Source organism: Lissotriton helveticus, chromosome 8 (assembly GCF_964261635.1).
Source record: "Lissotriton helveticus chromosome 8, aLisHel1.1, whole genome shotgun sequence".
In the NCBI taxonomy this organism is placed as follows: domain Eukaryota; kingdom Metazoa; phylum Chordata; class Amphibia; order Caudata; family Salamandridae; genus Lissotriton; species Lissotriton helveticus.
This window is the reverse complement of record NC_136069.1, coordinates 336,621,080-336,638,772: the sequence shown is the minus strand read 5'-3', so window position 1 is coordinate 336,638,772 and position 17,693 is coordinate 336,621,080. Positions and strand designations below refer to the sequence as shown.

The 17,693-nt window shown below is 41.8% G+C and overlaps 1 protein-coding gene across 1 annotated transcript in view; it reads left to right on the top strand.

Annotated features, from left to right (window-relative positions):
- Positions 1-17,693, top strand: part of USP12 (ubiquitin specific peptidase 12) — a 401,704-nt gene that overhangs the window by 312,393 nt on the left and 71,618 nt on the right. Inside the window, exon 6 of the mRNA XM_078657114.1 lies at positions 15,539-15,622. Coding sequence (XP_078513240.1) covers positions 15,539-15,622 — 84 coding nt within the window. The remainder of the gene's footprint in view (positions 1-15,538; positions 15,623-17,693) is intronic.

Sequence of the window (17,693 nt, the reverse complement as noted above, 5' to 3'; positions counted from 1 at the left end):
AATTGTGAAATATCTGAGCCCATCTCAATCGTGCGTGGTAATATGCAGGGGTGCCCGCTGTCACCCATTCTTTTCGCCATCGCAATGGAACCTCTCGTGCCTAGACTCCGCCAGTATCACACTCAGAGAGGCACCTGCTTTGCGGCGCGCGCTCTCCTAGTCTCCATGTATGCGGACGACGTTACTCTTTATGTCTGAAATCCTCAGGAGAACCTGAGCCCACTGGTTCGTGAGGTGATGTGCTTTGGGGGCTACTCTGGAATCCAGGTGAACTGGAATAAATCTGTGCTGTTCCCCCTCACTGCCGCTACGGTGCCTTTCGTTCCGGACTACCCTTTCGTGTGGGCGTCTGGCCCCGCTAGATACTTTGGTATCTGGCTGAGCAGGGACGAGGACGAACTTTGGAGAGCCAACTTTGGGCGAGCTGTGGACTGGTTGGAGTCCAATATTCCCCTTTGGTGTCGACTACCTCTGTCGCTGGCTGGTCGCATAGCCATCGCCAAGATGGTGGTGCTCCCGAAGTTTTTATATTTATTCGTCAATATTCCCATTCCTCACGGCTCACCTTTTTTGCAAAATTCGCTCCTTGCTCATTACTCTGATCTGGGCCGGTCTACAGCCTAGGATCGCATATTGTATTGTCACCCTCCCGATGTCGCGTGACGGCCTTGGCGCCCTAGGTTTCAAACTTTATGCCCTCAGTGCCCAGGCCAGTTTTCTTCATTTTTGGCTCCACTCCTTTTCAGCCTCACGTCATGGTTGAAGCCGATCTTGCTGCCCCGTGGCCTCTCACTACTGCCATTCGCCCCGGCAAAACTTCCACACACTGAGATTGACACGGTTGAGGCCTTGCGCTGGGCCTGGGAAGGGCTCCGTTAAATTTCTGGCTCTGGTTTGCTGTCTGCAAATGCGATGTCAATTGCTCATCATCAGGCTTTTCCTCCTCTCCTGACTTCTGGGATAGTTAAACACGCCACTCGTTTAGGGCTGTCTACAGTGTCAGATCTCTACCCCGGGGACATTTTTTTCTCACTCGCCGCTGACTCCGGCCCCATGGACACTCTGCTATACTACCAACTCAGGGCTGTTTGTAGGGAGCTGCACTCCTCGATTCCCCAGCCCCCTCCATCGATGGCCTCTCGATTTCCTTTACGCGTCCCCCTCCCCTCGGAAATTAGTTACTAAACTCTACGCCTTTACGCTGGCAGCATCTTCCATCTCCTCCGGTGCGGGTGGCATGGGGCGAGGACCTGGGTTTCGAAATCTCTCAAGTTGATTGGCTCCATTGTTGTAATCAGAATAAATGTCTATCCCCAAACTACCGTCTGCGCCTTATCCACTTTAAATATTTGCATAGGCTCTACCGGACCCCTGTCCAGTTGTATAAGATGGGACTTATTTCCACTGACAGATGCCTGCGCTGCTCTGCCCCTGCTGCTCACTTCTCCCACCTCGCCTGGCTGTGCCCCCAGGTCTCCGCATACTGGCGCGAGGTTTGCGCTGCCATTTCTGGGATCACTTAGTCGCTGGTCCAGCCTGATCCCCTGCTTTGTCTCTTAGGCTTTGTTAAATTTTGCCCAGATGTCTCGCGCCGCTTGATTGCCATGCTACTTGTACTCGCGCGGTCTAGGGTCTCCATGTGCTGGGGTCGCAGGTCTGCACCTAAAGCCGCCTGTTGGCTTGAGAATCCATTGCGCTGCCAGACTCTCCTGTCTGAATTGTGGGACTTCGTGCCAGCCAGATCCCGCCCAATTGACATATGGGTTCCACTCGTGTCTTACCTCTTAAGCCACGACTCCCGGCGACCTCTCCCGCTCTCCCCGCCGGTGCTCTGCCCGCGGCGTCCGCCGGTGAAGGTCAATGAGTTGCTTGCCTCCCGCTCTCACTCGCATGTGCTCCATCAGCCTCTCTCCCCAATCTAAGGTGCCTCTCTCCGTGGTCCACCCTTCTGTCCGGATTGATCCCATGATTTTCTTTTTTTTTCTCTCTGTATTAATTTGAGGTGTTGTGTGTTCGAGGTAACCTTCGCTTAAATATATTGTATGACTGTACATAAGGCTCTGAAACTGTGCAATCTTGTAATTTTGCTGCGCAATTTTGTTCAATAAAGGTTTTTGCAAAAATGGTTCACAACCGCCTGATTTCTTACACTGAGATGAACCCAAAAACTATGCTTGATGAATACGTAAAACTGATAAGCACTATTAGATATATGGCAACTGTTAATGAAGGAAATAGATCAAAGTGGAAATCACTGTCACAAAAGGAGAAAACAAGCACAGCTAAAGAAGAACATAAGTGATGCCTTTAAATGTGAGCCTTCTAATATGGTACATTTCATAAACTATACAGAATGGACTTCTGGAAAACAATTGTAGAAATATTGTTTGGGTGGAGATAGTGTCAATGGCGTTTTATACCATAAACCGAGATCGTCTTTGGAAAAAAATGCTAAACTGGAGAATCCGGTCAGCCTTTCTGAAACTAGTAGTGTAACTACATGAAGAGGCTTGGACAAAAATTGAACTTGGGAATTAGCATTTAAAAAACCTTAGAAATCTACTGAAAAAAACATATGTTTTAGGGATGTTATAGTTAGCTGGACATTTCACTCGTACAAAACCATTGAAATTCCTCCGATATAGTTAGTTGTACTAACTATATCTTGCGTGCCCGAAATCCACTGCTGATAATGTCACATATTACATCATTCATGACATGGTCAGTGACCTCACTGATGACATCTCAAATGACATCACTGATGACATCGTCCAGTGAATGCGGTTTTGTTTGTTATTTAAATATGTATTATATATACACAGCAATTTGCATTGAAGAATGGGTGGATATATAAATATAAATATCTGGATGGAGGATTTAGTTAACAGTGTGATTGACTGTTTACTTGACTAATTCATAGTGTCTCACTAAATATATTGGATAGTGACTAAACTGTGTGAATAGTTGTATCACTTTGTCAGTTGTTGTGTAAACTGCTTCTCCAGTTGGGGACTACTTATGTTAAAGTCTATATTAGTTATTGATTAGTTAACTGAGTATTTGTATGGGAGAGTCAATGTGTGTGTGGTTCGGTGGGGGGGGTGTGACTGCCCAAAGATGTGTGAATAGTTGATTCAGTAGGTATATGAAGTTAAAACTACATGTTATAACAGTTGTTTGGGTGAGGGAATATCTTTATGGGTGTGGTGATGAGCAAATATATGTCTCAATTGTTACATGTCCAATAAACTAGAAAAATAAAAGCCAGTGTATGTGTCAGTTGTCGTATATAAATATATAAGTATACATACGACTCCGGGCTAGATGTAGGTAATCACAATTTACCCGTTCTTAAAAATATAAAAATTTACCGATTCGGTATTTAAGAATCGGTAAATGTGATGTAGGTAATAAATCGGTAGAATTTACAGATTCGGTAATATTCCTTCTTACCGAATCGGTAATACCGATTCGGTAATAAGGAATCACCTTCCCATTCATTCCTATGGGCCTGGAGACCCATAGGAATGAATTGGAAGCCATTCACTATTACCGATTCGGTAAATACCGAATTGGTACTAGGGGGAGCATATTCAAGGGTGGCAGGGTGTCACATTGACACCCTGTTGCACCCCTGAATCGTGCATGTGTGCACCTGTGACGCACATACATGCCCTAAGGGCATGTATGTCTGCCAAATGGCACTGAGAAAAAAGAAAAAAAATGCTTTATGTAAGGTATTCGGTATTTACCACCAACCTGTAGTTGGTGGTAAATAACGAATCCTTAAAGCTAACATGCACTCACTTGAGTGCCTCCTACATAGCTTTTAAGGATTCGGTAATTTACTGATTCCTTAAAATAAGGATTCAGTATTTTACAGATTCCTTAAAATAAGGAATCAGTAAATTACCTAATCCTTAAAAACTGCCTCCTACATTAGAAAAGGCTAAATACCGGTCGGTAACGAGATAATTACCGATTTTCGGCCGTTACCGACCGATATTTAGCTACCTACATCTAGCCCTCAGTGATTGTATGAGTGACTGTATGGATAACTGTATACTTGTAATAGTGATTTTATAACACACTAAGTATGAGTTACTATCTATATGAATAGATGAAGTGGTGTTCGTATAGGTGTGTAGCTAAGTAAATGTAAGTATGATCCATTGTTTGCATAAGTGAGTAGGATGACTTCATAAGTGAATAGGATGTGTGCTGGTGTGTAATGTAGATATAGGTGTATAAGTATATTTGATAGTGTTGTATTGATCATTGACCGCATGTATGAGTGAATCTATAGGTAAGTGATTAGATGTGTGTATAGATCTAGGAATCACTGAGTGAGTGTTTAGAAACTTGTATTGGTGTGTCAATGGATTCAAATATGGCACTCTATTTTACAGTGAATGATGAAAGGTTATGCTAGTGTATGATGAGGTGTATCTGATTGTCACGTGGATGATGTCATCACTGATGTCATTTGAGATGTCATCAGTGATGTCACTGACCATGTCATGAATGATGTAATATGTGACAGCAGCAGCAGTGGATTGCGGGCGCGCGAGATATAGTTAGTACATCTAACTATATCGGAGGAATCTCAATGGCTGGCATTGCCCAGGTTTCGGGATATCTTCCCTCTTCAGTAGAGAAAGTCAATAGGGGTGGAAGAGAAGGCCGCCTCGTAACAGTCACGGGCCTCGTTGCCCAGCACGCAGGTGCGTCGTCCAGAAGCTCGTCCGCTTGGGAGGCTCAATGGAGCCCTTATGTAGAAAAAAGAGCAATGGACCGCACACCGCTAGCCCCTCCTCCGGGTCGCCCCTAAGCACCTGAAACCTATGTTTTTTTCAATGAATTTCAAAGGTTTTTAGATGCTAATTCCTAACTATATCAGGCCTGAAACCTATGGTTTTTTTCAGTGAATTTCAAAGGTTTTGTAAATGACAATTTTTAAATGTATTAATTGTTATATTTATTTTTTTATACTGATTTACTACATTTTTTTAACTATTTTTAGATATTTTATTTTTTTAATTACATAATACATTACAAACTATACTTTCTCAGAATGAATTACTTTAGTTTAAATACTTTGCAAATAGGCAGTAGACTTTTAAGTACAGTAGTTACAGTTGTTGCAATGGGCAACACAATTTCAAACACAATGCAACATTGAGCTCAATTTCTAGTTAAATGCAATTAGTTACTTTATGGATTACTTTTCTAACCACAGGACTGGATCCCAGAGTCAGTCCTTGGACATCCCCTGTAAACAGTTGAGTAAAAGCGTTTTGGTTACAGTAGTGATTTTTAAGGAATATTCTTGTATTTTAAAAGTTGACACTTGGAATTTTTTTCACATAGAATCACCAATGTTATCCTATGGCAGGAAATTCACTTAGCAGGTAAGTAGTGTTATCGTTACTTTTCGTTACTCAGTGGTGGATCCTGGATCCAGCACTGGTGCATCTCCTGTAAACAGTTGAAAGAATGCGTTTAAGTCATACAGGCGATTTTTTTAGAAATATTTTTAGTTTATGAAAATAGACACTTGAAAACTTTTCTGGTGAAAACCAGACAATGAATTCCTATGGAAGGAAATACAAGTTACTGGTAAGTACGGTTAGAATTACTTTTCAGGGACAGTGCTGGGCTAAAAGATGCAGCTCTGGGTTCTCTCCTGATAACAGGTGAGTAAATCAGAATTCGTAGTTCGGCTGATTTTAGAGGAATATTTGTTTGTTTCAAAAATCGACACTTAGAAACTTTTCTGCTGAAAACCACACAATGGATTCCTATGGAAGGAAATACAAGTTACTGGTAAGTAAGTCTCAAATTACTTTTCAGGGTCAGTGCTGGGCTCAAAGATGCAGCACTGGGTTCTCTCCTGATAACAGGTGAGTAAATCGGAATTTGTAGTTCGGCTCATTTTAGAGGAATATTTGTACAATGGTGAAGGAAGGGGGCAGGGCCCGGGACACTGCAGGAGCAGGCCCTGGGGGGTGATGGTCCCCAGGGCAATCTTGGGCTCCAGGAGGGGGGCCCCCTCCCACACTTTGAAGAAGCCCCGGGGGTGGTGGTCCCCGGGGCCGGGGGGGCCTCAGAGCCCCACTCACTTAATGTTTTGAAGCCCCGGGGGGGGGTGGCGGTCCCCGGGGCTGGGGGGGCCTGAGAGCCCCCCCACCCATTTTAAAAAAGCTCCGGGGGTGGCGGCCCCGTGCGCCTCCCACATATATCAGGTTAGAGCCACGGGGGTGGGGGTCCCCGGGGCAATGTGGGGGGGATTGGGACCCCCTCACAGTATATTTTTGATAATGCCCCCGGGATTTTCAGATGGTTTAAGAATGGCCCGCTCTTTTCCCTAAAAAAGATTGACTCAATACTAGGCCGTAAGTCTGTTGAAGTTCTCAGGGAGACTTACAATTTAAAAATAAGTAACTTTTGAGATTCTTCCTGTAAAAAATATAAGAAGTCTCCAAGTCACAGTAATGATCATGTATGAAAAATTGCTTGGTTTACCGATAATAGCGCATTAAGGCTAGAGTGGGGCCTAATAAACATTATCTAGAAGTGCTGGCAAAGAGTTTTGTGCTATTGGTTTGGTATCTCCAAAGCAGAGGGAGGTTTATTAAGGCAACTAATAAACAACATTTACAATTAAATAAGCCTTTCCCTTGGCCAGATCTGTTACATAAAATCACAGGAGATTTAGGTATATGCTTAATATCAAATCTAGGAGAACAATCTATACGCCAGTGGAAAAATAATGATAAAATATCGGAATAAAACAGGATTTTCTAAAAGGGATTTTGAGGTCTGTGGTACCAGACATCAGCTGTCTCACCTACTGACTATACATCAGCTTTACAACCTTTTTTAAATAATATAAAATCTTGTTGTGTAAGGAGGAGGATGCTGAAGTTATTATTATTATTATTATTTAACATTTATAAAGCGCGTGGCTACCCAGAGGCATCCCAGTGCTAGCGGCAGTGCAGGCTGAAAAGAGGAAGCTAGCAATTGCTATTCTTGAATAGCCATGTTTTAAGATCCTTCCGGAAGGTGAGATGGGAAGTTTCCAGCCGGAGGTTGAGAGGAAGGGAGTTCCATAGCCTACCTATGTTGTATGAGAATGAGCGGCCACCGCTCCGCAGCCATTGATTTTAGGGGTGCAGGCTAAGTTTAAATTCTCAGAGCGAAGAGATTTTTGCGGACGATAGGCAGTGATCAGAGATTGATTAATGCGGGGGCCTGTGCCCCTAAGAGTCTTATGAGCAATGCACAGGGCCTTGAAAGAGATCCTTTCCTTTATTGGTAGCCAATGGAGGGCATTAATACTATGTCTGGCTGACTATGTACTGCTGCATCCTGTCGAGTCGTGCAGCACAGTTCTGTGCCACCTGGAGCCTCTTTAGGGTGGACTTTGGGGCTCCTAAATACAATGAATTACAGTAGTCCAGACGCGAGAGAATCAGGGCCTGGATCACTATTTTCTTCGCTTCAGTGGGAAGTAGGGGAAGGGCCTTCCGTAACATTCTGAGGATGCCATGACAGGCCCCTGTCATGGCCATTGCCTTTTGGTCAAGTTTAAGAGAGTCATCCAACCACACTCCGAGGCTCTTGAACTTTGATTTCGGAACTGGGGGGAGCACCCACGCACAATGGCCAAGACAGTGAGGGGGCTAGTTTGGCAGTGTTGCCCAAGTACAGGATTTCCGACTTTTCTTCGTTCAGTTTAAGACAGGAGTGTAGCATCCAGGTTACGACTTTTCCCAAACTGAACTCCAAGTCTGCAGGGTCAGTCCGCGGATGATTTAAAGATATCACCAACTGTGTATCATCTGCGTAGGTGACCACTTTGATCCCATATGGCTGGATGACCTCTGCCAGTGGCTCATATATTCGTTAAATACCGTAGGACTCAAGGCACTCCATAATTCAGAGGTTGAGGATTGGAGGAGGATTCCCCTGCAAAGACCTGAAAGGTTCTGCCATCAAGATACGATTGAATCCAGGAGATGGCTTTTCCTGCTACCCCAACTCTCAGTAGCCGTTCAATGGGGACATTGAAGTTGACCATATCAAACACCACGCTGATGTCCAGTAGGATAATGGGCGCCACTCCACCTCGATCCACTATCCTCCTTGCATCCTCAACCACAGCCATAAGAGCGGATTCTGTGCTGTGGTGTGGGTGGAAACCCGTCTAGGAGTGATGAAGTAGCTCATGGGTTTCAAGGAAGGCTGAAAGGGTAAGATTTATATGTTTTTCTAAGATCTTACTAAGCAAGGGTAGGAGGGATATAGGCCGACAGTTCAAGTTAAGACCAGGCCAAGTTCCGGCTTTTAAAGAGGTTTTATGGAGGTGGATCAACCATAATCGTGGAACAAAGAACTGCGATCTGAATGTTCGCTCCTTCTGTCAAACTAGCAGACTGACACTTTTCCATGTGCTTGTATTTTGCACAACGGTGTTTCCTGTTTATAGGGGAACTTCAGAGCCAGCTTGTGCAGGAATTAATGATAATAGCGCAGAAATGCAAAAGCATAAGACTGTTCTCGATTAGAGAAAATTTTTAGAAACTGTGATTAGTCAATTGGTCTATCTGATAAAGGACGTATAACCGCTGTAATTGATCTAAAAACTGCAATTTTGCTCTAGAGAAAATCAACTAACATAGTGAAACAAAACACCATCTAGACGAGACTACTTATTCTGTCTGAATTAAATCTTTGTTTTTTATTTTTATTTTTCAAGAACACATTTTCATTTGTTTATATAACATCACCACATACAAAATACATACATTGCAACTCAATTTGTCAAATATAACCTATAAATCACCAGAATTCGCATTTACACTCTCCTTTCATACCTTCCACACAAACATTCACCCAGACTCACTAGAGTCTTTCACACTTCCTATTTACACAATATACATTTTTTCAACCTTTATAAGAATGATTTTTGGTTTGAAATAAGACGCAACCTTGGGGTAAATTTTGGTTTTTACAACATTTCACAGTTTTGAAGATTCCTAAGGTTGCATAGAAGGCTGGTTTCGAACACCCTTATTAGGGGGTGTTCTCGTCAGGACCACATATCTCTGCCTTGTGTCAAAAACGAGGTAAGAAGAGGGTTAGTTTCGAATTCGTGTACACTGCCTGAGATGGAGTGTGTTGAAATTATTTTAGATCTTGTGGCGTGCCAAGGTGTTCTCACACAGTTCTTAAGGCTCCGATTTATGAGCTTGTTTTCATTTAGATCGGCGTTCGCGTCCTCTGTTTTCCATTCACCTCGCGAGTTGAATGGAAAACAGAGGAGGCGAACGCCGATCTAAATGAAAACAAGCTCGTATGTATTTTATATGTGGTGATGTTATATAAACAAATGAAAATGTGTTCTTGAAAAATAAAAATCAAAAACATAAAGATTTAATTCAGACAGAATAAGTAGTCTTGTCTAGCTGGTGTTTTGTTTCACTATGTTAGTTGATTTTCTCTAGAGCAAAATTGCAGTACTGGTATATTGTTTTGTGAGATAGCTAAGTGAGGCTTGACCTTACTGCATTGAGCCCAAACCCTTTCTTAGGTTTCATACGTAATTGATCTAAAAGCTTTGTTCAAATTGTGTTGTGGTCGTCAGTACTTCAAAGGTGATAAGAACCAGTTAAGAATGAGTTCTTGGTGATTTTTTAATTTTTTTTATTTACAATTTGTTACGTGATATGTATAGAAAAATTACTATATAAAATTACTCACTAGTTGCTTGCACTATGCACTTTATTAGTAATCTTTTTTTATGGGTATTTAATTTTTTACTCTCCATCTGTCTCTGCTGATATGTTATATAGATTGCTAATTTGATGAGTTGAGGTGTTCGTATATTGTATTTTTTAACTGGCTTGTTTAAGTAGGTTTATAATGTTGATATTAGTCTTAAGACGTTTCTTATTAACTTTCACAAGACACACAAATGATAGACGTAATGCAGAACAAATCAAATATTCACCCCCAGTCAAGAGATCTAGGTTAAGTCCATCGTTCTTTTGCTCACCATGCCACCCCAGTCATTTGCAAATCAGTCTTGACCCTGCTCCTCATGGGAACAGACCTGCTTGAACTAACACGCCAGGTACTCCCTGGACCAGAAACAAGCAGCCTGGGACCGGTTTATGGGTATCCCCCTTCATCAGCCAGGTTAGCTTGAATCCAGTGGCACAGTGAGCCAGGGACCCATATCTGGGCATACCTGGCGCATTTAGTGCGAGAAAGCAAAAGAGACAAAAATGATGAACGAAATACGGAACACATCAAACGTTACCGCAGAGTCATGAGATCTGGGTTAAATCCAATGTTCTTTTGCTCATCATGCCACCCCATTTTAGACCCAGCCATATGCAAATCATTCTTGACCCTGCTCCTCATGGGAATAGTCCAGTCCGAACTGCCAGCCAGGTCGATCTGCGTGTTTGTTAAAACATAAACTTTGGGTGCGGTGCCTGGACTGATTCCATGCACCCCTGTAGTATATGTTGGCCTAAAGACCAGTTGCTCACAGTGCCACCATAAGCCCCCCTAACCTAGACAGGGAGAGAATGGTTTCTGGCAACCACTGAACACGACAACCCTGATCCCTCAGGAATCATGGTAACCGATCCAGAACCCTGTCACTCAGTCACACTGGCGCTCTTGTTCTCAGAGATGTATACGGAAAATACACAATGGGACATTCTTCAATATATTGAACCAATGTTATTCTTGTATAGAGGACATGTGCTGCAATAATCAGTAGACAGAAGCATATGAAAAGGATTACAAGCAACAAAATAGTAAATAGCAGGTATAGTTCCACGTGGTGCTAAAACAGTGAATATATGCAGGCATATATTAATGTGGCCATCTGTAACGAAACTGGTGCTCATGTAAAGTGCTCTGATACCCGATGTCTCGGGTGTGATTTGCGCTATATAAAACTCTCTCTCTAAAAAAAAAAAAAAAAATACATATATATATATATATATATATATATATACATAACAAGATAGTAATCAGGCGTACTCCTACTATGCGATCCTACTCTGTGTGCGTCTAGAGTGTATAGCCAAGAATTCCCCCCGAGTGATGATCCAACCCCATTACTCTGTGGTACTGAATGTAGGACCCCGTCTTGGTCACAAACTGCGCACCCCTCACGGAGGTGTTAGGCAGCTGCTTAGCAAAGCCTTAGCATGCAGGGACCTCTCGATGTCTGCAGAAGTGTCTCCTCTAGAGGCGTCTATGGTGGACATGCTATGGTTGAGCCCTTCATCTGCCGGCAGATGTCACATTGGAGGATACAGTCCCTGGTCTGTTTAGTAAGTCCTGGCCACCAATAGCTCTGTAATGAAAATGTAGCAGTAATCCCTGCGTATGCTGAATCCAGATCCTTGTGTGCAGCTAGTAATAACCCTAATCTCCTATGAGTGTTAAGTATGACTCTATCCCCCACTCCTGGAATAGTGTGTTCTGTGCATCTAACTTGTTGGAGTACTTGAGTGGAAAACCTTTCTGCAGGTGTGTGTCGTTACATGCAGCATTGGCAGCCACCATAATGTCTGTGTATTCTCGTCTCCTCAAGATAGCCTGGCTGAAATGGGGTAATACCCTGAAACCGGTCCCAGGATGCTTGTTTCCGGTCTTGGGAGACCCTGGCCTGGCAGTTTGGTCTGGACTGTTCCCATGGGGAGCAGGGTCAGTGTGATTTGCATATGGCTAGGTCTAAACTGGAATAGCCTGGTCTGCAAAAAAACGATGGACTTATGCCCTGGTCTCTGTACTGGGGGCGAATGTTTCACATTGTTTCAGCATTCCGACCATTGATTGTTCTTTTTGCTTAATTAACTTTCACAGCATTTTTGTGTAATTATTTTAATGCATGTATTGCCTTACCTGCATAACTCTAAACATATAAATAAACTTGAAATATCGAAAAAATTAGACACTGCTGCTACACACACATCTTATCCAAGTCTCGGAGAACAGCTGGAGAAAAGAGACCAGCTTAGTGAATGGGCAGCACCTTTCGTCCTCGCTTGAATTCCTCACTGTCCACACACAATTGTTGCAGGGGAACCAGTCGATTAAAAGACACATAATTACTAATCATATCCGAAGATTGACCTGTAATGTCACTCATTAATAGAAACTCGTGTGACAAGCAGATAATGACTTATTTTACTCAATTTCCAGCGCTCTCCCATTTTATGCGCTTCTAATGGTGCAGTTGGTTATCAGACGAACAAATAGACAAGGGTAATCACCCACAACATTGTAATTTAAGCATTGTTCCACTCTTGGTCAGCCGCTCTAAATTCAATTTTCGTCAACTTAAAAGGCAAAAGTCTTTGCGTGACTTTCTTCATGTTGCAAATATAATTGAAGCTTAGCAATTAAAATTCCTCGCTGTGAATTAATTTACTTTCTCTTTAGTCCCTTAAGATTTACTCTGCTCATGATTATATCCAGTCACTTACTGGATTTATTCTCATTAGACACTATAGATTCAAGAAATATCTCATCATTATTTTTCTTCGTCTGCATCTGCCATTAAATCCCCTAAGTCAAGGTGTTGATAGAATGTATGGGTCATTCTCTATGCAGAAGACATATATATGTAAGATAATAAAGTTATTTCTGATGTCTTACAAGAAAATTATTTGACACCCCAAAACCTAGGATTCGTTTATGGCCAGCAATGGCTCCACAGTTTCTTCATGAACCCAGGAGGCAGTTAACTTAATTATGGTATATAATTAACATGTTGATTGATAGTGAAATTGTGCATTTGGGAAAGGATAGCAAATGATTTGCAGGATGCTACATCTTATCCAGGAACAACCCTTACTTGGCGACTGTCTAGAAGCTCTGTTTTGATTAGTATTCTACTTCTAACTGAAAGGGGTAGATATATTAATGATAATAAGAGTGGCACTAGATTTGTGGCATCCAATAAATCTAGGAGCATTGTCACCAGTTCATAAAAATTAAACATGAGAGACATAATATTGCGACCAGATACTATTGTAACTTGCCGACAGATATTATTGTGATGCAGCCAGATATTATTGTGACTTGCAGTATTTTGATATTGGATGCAGAGAAGGCTTTGACTCAGTGTCAAATAATTGGAAAATTGCATGTTTCATTTTGGAAATATCTTCTTAGTAATTATACAAGCTGTATATATTTGAATAGTTTCCACCACATACAAGAAAGTGTTAAATGTCAACCATCCAGGTTTTTATGTGGGAGCAAAACAAGGTTAGTACATTCTAACCTTTCTTTATATTATAAATTGGAATCACTATTGGTTAATTTGACAGAGATATGTAATATAAAGGTATTGAAGCAGGTAACTTGTATTTAATTATTTACTTTCGCTGATAAAAAAATTTCTTTGATAGTCATTCCAAGTTTTCCTTTTGTATAAATTCAGGTATATTGAGGAGTTATTTGGTGTTCACTTGATTGTGTAAAATAAGATTTTCCCCTTTTAAGCTCCACATGTCTAACATACATGCTAGCAGACTCTGGTTTTCTGTGGGTGCTTCCTGGTTCAGAGATTTGGTGATATTATTATTCAAAATATAAGCAGAATTATCACATGATATTTTGAAAGGACTCATGTATTAAAGATACAATGTGTAGGTGTTGCTGTTAATATCTAGTCGCATAAAGGTGGAAATTATCCTATTAAATGGCGTTACTTCTTACCTGTCATTTACTGAGTCTGCTTCCTGTCTAATTTTCTGCTTCTTTAAGACATTTAAATGTCTTGTCTCACATGGTATCTAGAAGCAAAAAGAGGCACATATTACTTCAGTTAAAGACATATATTACTTCAGTTAAAGACACAACAATGAAAATGTCCCATTGTGATGGCAGCTATCTTTATTCATGGACCTATATCTGGAACCGAAAGACCTCTGTAGATGTTCCAAGATCATGGATGCTTCTTTTAGTGCTATGCATATCCTAGCAGATCGCTTTGCACCTCTTTCATCCAACTCTTTGACTTCTGCCGAGTGCGGACACTATGTAACAAGCAGTATATGCCAGAACTTTGAGCCAAAATGCTGAAGATCGAATAAACTAAATGCCAGTGGTGAGGGACTAGGCAAAGGACTTGAGTTTCATGTTTAGAGGAACAGTAAATCACTACAAATCTGTCTTGCATAAAGCTAAGTCAGGCTTCTTCATTTCTAATCTGGGATCCTCCACCAACTTCCTTTGTGACCTTTTTAAGGTAATTAGCACATTTCATCACCTATCTGCGGCTACTTGGGTCATCCTTCACTCCCATGCCTTGTGTGACAATCTCTCAAGGTACTTCTCAAAAATTCTTCCTATTAATGAAGAAATAAGACCAAGAATGAGAGTGCATCCGTTCCTCCCTTAGTCTTCTTTGAGTCCTTTCACCCTTTTCTTTCCACAGTGTTTAGTCTACTTCAATGTGGAAGAGTGAGATAAACTCAACACTGCTCTTCATCGAATTTGACTCACTTGCTCATCCTTGCCCACTGACTATTCTTAAAGATCTAGTCTTTCACATTGGTAGTCCAGCAAGTCAGTATTTCCTCCTTGACATATGGAGTCGTCCCAGTTGTGTTCGGGAAGGGAGCCATTGCGCCTCTTATTAAAAACCCATTGCTTAACACTTGTGACCTAAAGAATTACCTTTCCATTACCCGCTTGCCAGCCATCACTAAAACCATGGAAAATCAATATTCCAGGAAGCTTGCTAAACATATTGAGATAAATGAATTACTAGAGGAGACCCAGAAACAGTTCTGCTCAGGTCTGAGCATGGAATTCACCCAAGTGTTCATTTGAGATGAACTCCGAATTTGGCAGGGTGAAGGGCTGGCAATTGACCGGAAATGTGGTGTTCATTATGTTCAAACATTTTGTCTGGATAGATCTTCTTGAAAACACTGTACTGAAAGGATGGCCTATTTTTGGTCCTAATCCTTTTTGCCTAGCAACTCTGTTGCTATCGCCACCATTCGTCATTCAATTCTATTTTCATGGGTTGCTTGAAGAGTAGTAGCATTAGTATTCTCTTTATCCCTTTATTTTACATACCCTATCACACAGCTCAACTCAGATCACATTTTCCTTTTTCCAGCATAGAAAAAAAGTTACAAAGGTAAATAAAAAAAGGGGACTTGTTATTCATCTTCAGACAGGTTCGCAATTTCTTTAGTCACCTGTACATCAAGGATTTCCACAGAGATGGCAAATTAAAGTAGTTCTGTAGTAAGAGAATTTCTGACAGACAAATCAGTTGCGTAAAAAACGCAGTTTAGGCTTTATTATAGACATCAATTAAAGAGGATTGCTTATAACTGAACCTTGTGCTTTGATGGATGGGTTTAGTGGACACAGCTGCTGTTTTAATGTGTTTGGATTGTATCATTTTGTTTAGGTGATAAACATGCTTCACTTAGTATCAACCTTAATCATATGTATTGTTTTTTATTGTGTCTAGGGGTTTTAGCAACACAGAAACACTGTGCAGTGAATACAAATACTACTGTGAAGAGTGTCGCAGCAAACAGGAAGCACATAAAAGGTACTATATGTTAAAATGGTTTGTCTTTTCAGTAATATTTTGAAGTTAGAAATACTCATGGACAACGTGGTCTCCCCCTTGTATGTGATCATTTTACTTTCTGCCATTTGCAGCTGATTAGACCCGTTCTACTTTTTTCGGACCGGTTTGCATGGATCACTATACTGGGATGTGCATACCAGACAATCTAAGAGGATTAAGCCTCACTGCATCACCCTATTCCACTATGGATCTCAATTCTTTCATTAACAAATACGAAGGTTCTGTCATTCTTTAGTGGCAGAAACCAAACTGTGATGGGCCAAGTAATTGGATTTTAACATTTTAAGAAGACAGTTGTTTAGCAGCAATCATTTCCAGCCCTTTCCCCAATGCAGGTAAGAGAATGACTGGATGATAGTTGTCTGTCAAAGCAGGATTCTTAGTAGGCTTTGTAAACAAGCAGGAAAACACCCCCCTTTTCCATTATTCCAAAACAATTTCAGACATAGTTTAGCGTTTGTGAAATCAGCAAGGTATCAAAGTAGCTTTTAGAAATCAGGATAGTCGGGTTTAAATGAATGAATACTAACAAATATGTTATTGTCCCTCTTCGCTTACACCCATGTTAGAAGTGAGGGACGGGGGGAGGATGTTGTCTCATTTCTGGAGCTCTATAATATCATATTAATAGGGAGTACAGAAGGCTGTTAATACCTGGGCATGTCAGGTCTAACCTCACAGTGCTTTTTATTTGTTGGCATGTTCCTAAAACCCTCTTCTGATGGCTATCAACTCTGTATTGTGGTATACAGATATGCATCACAGCCAACTTCTGCCTGGGCGGACCTGCACAAAATTCCCCACTGACATCGCAGACTGTGTCACACCCCTCATCATCAACACCAGCACCTTCATCCGATCACCGGCCCGAGCACACTTGCTGAAAGCCATCAAGAACCTTAACAGCTAGATCACTGCATGCGCCAACACTCTGGCTGTGCTCAAGCGCAACCCAATGGCAAGAGACCTACCACAGCCCAGCGGGAACAGTGGGAACTTTAAGCAACTGGAGTGCGAATGGAGAACAAATCAAGACACCACAGATAAAGACATCTTCGCATCAGCCCTAAGCCACTACCACCAGTAGATACAGAACACCAAGTGCACAACTCTTACAGTTCAAATTGACGCTAGCACTAACAGTAGCAAGAAAATCTTCCCTTCCATCAAACATTTCACTGTGCCTCCTGGCGCCTCCAGCAACATCACCCCCTCACAAGACCTTTGTGACAAGCTCTCGGAATTTTTCTGTATTAAAGTCACCTCCATATACCGCGACTACAGCCCTCAATTGGACCCCATCACTGTTGCAACTCAATTTCCCATCACAGCTGATGAAATAATTCTTACCTTGTGGCCTGCTGTCACCACTGTCTAAATCACTGCTATCATGAAGACCATCCAGTCTGGGTCTCCATCTGACTTTTGTCCCACCAGGCCTTTACCAAGACTCCTACCGATCAGCGAAGCATTAACACCCATCCTTAATGCCTCCACGACTCAGCCACTTTCCCGGACACCTGGAAATGTGACTGTCATGCCCCTGCTCAAGCAACCATCCACTGTCTATAGACCCATTGCCCACCTACTACACCCAGCAAAGATCTAAACTAATCAACCAATGCCTCAGCAATCACTAGCTCCTTGAAGCCACACAGTCCGGATTCAGGCTCAACCACAGTGCAAATCAAAGAGTTTTATTTTGACAATACAGGTCCTAAAAGCGATATAAATAATTAAAACCATAAAAATCATACAGACAATTAAACAGATTATCCAAAGCACAACATACATAAAAAATGGGCCCTCGTCATAGCCCTATTAACCAAAATAGATCCTTCTAGCTTGGAATACGTTATTTTGACATTAAATCAACTAAAATGTTGTCTTGGATCTTATGACCCACAACCATCCCAAGAACTTGGCAACAGAAGTTTCATATTGTGAGGAGGAATCTGAGCGCAATATTCTCAACCCGGCACTGCTACTTCTGGTACCCAAATTCTTGCAGCTTGGCCTCAACCATTTT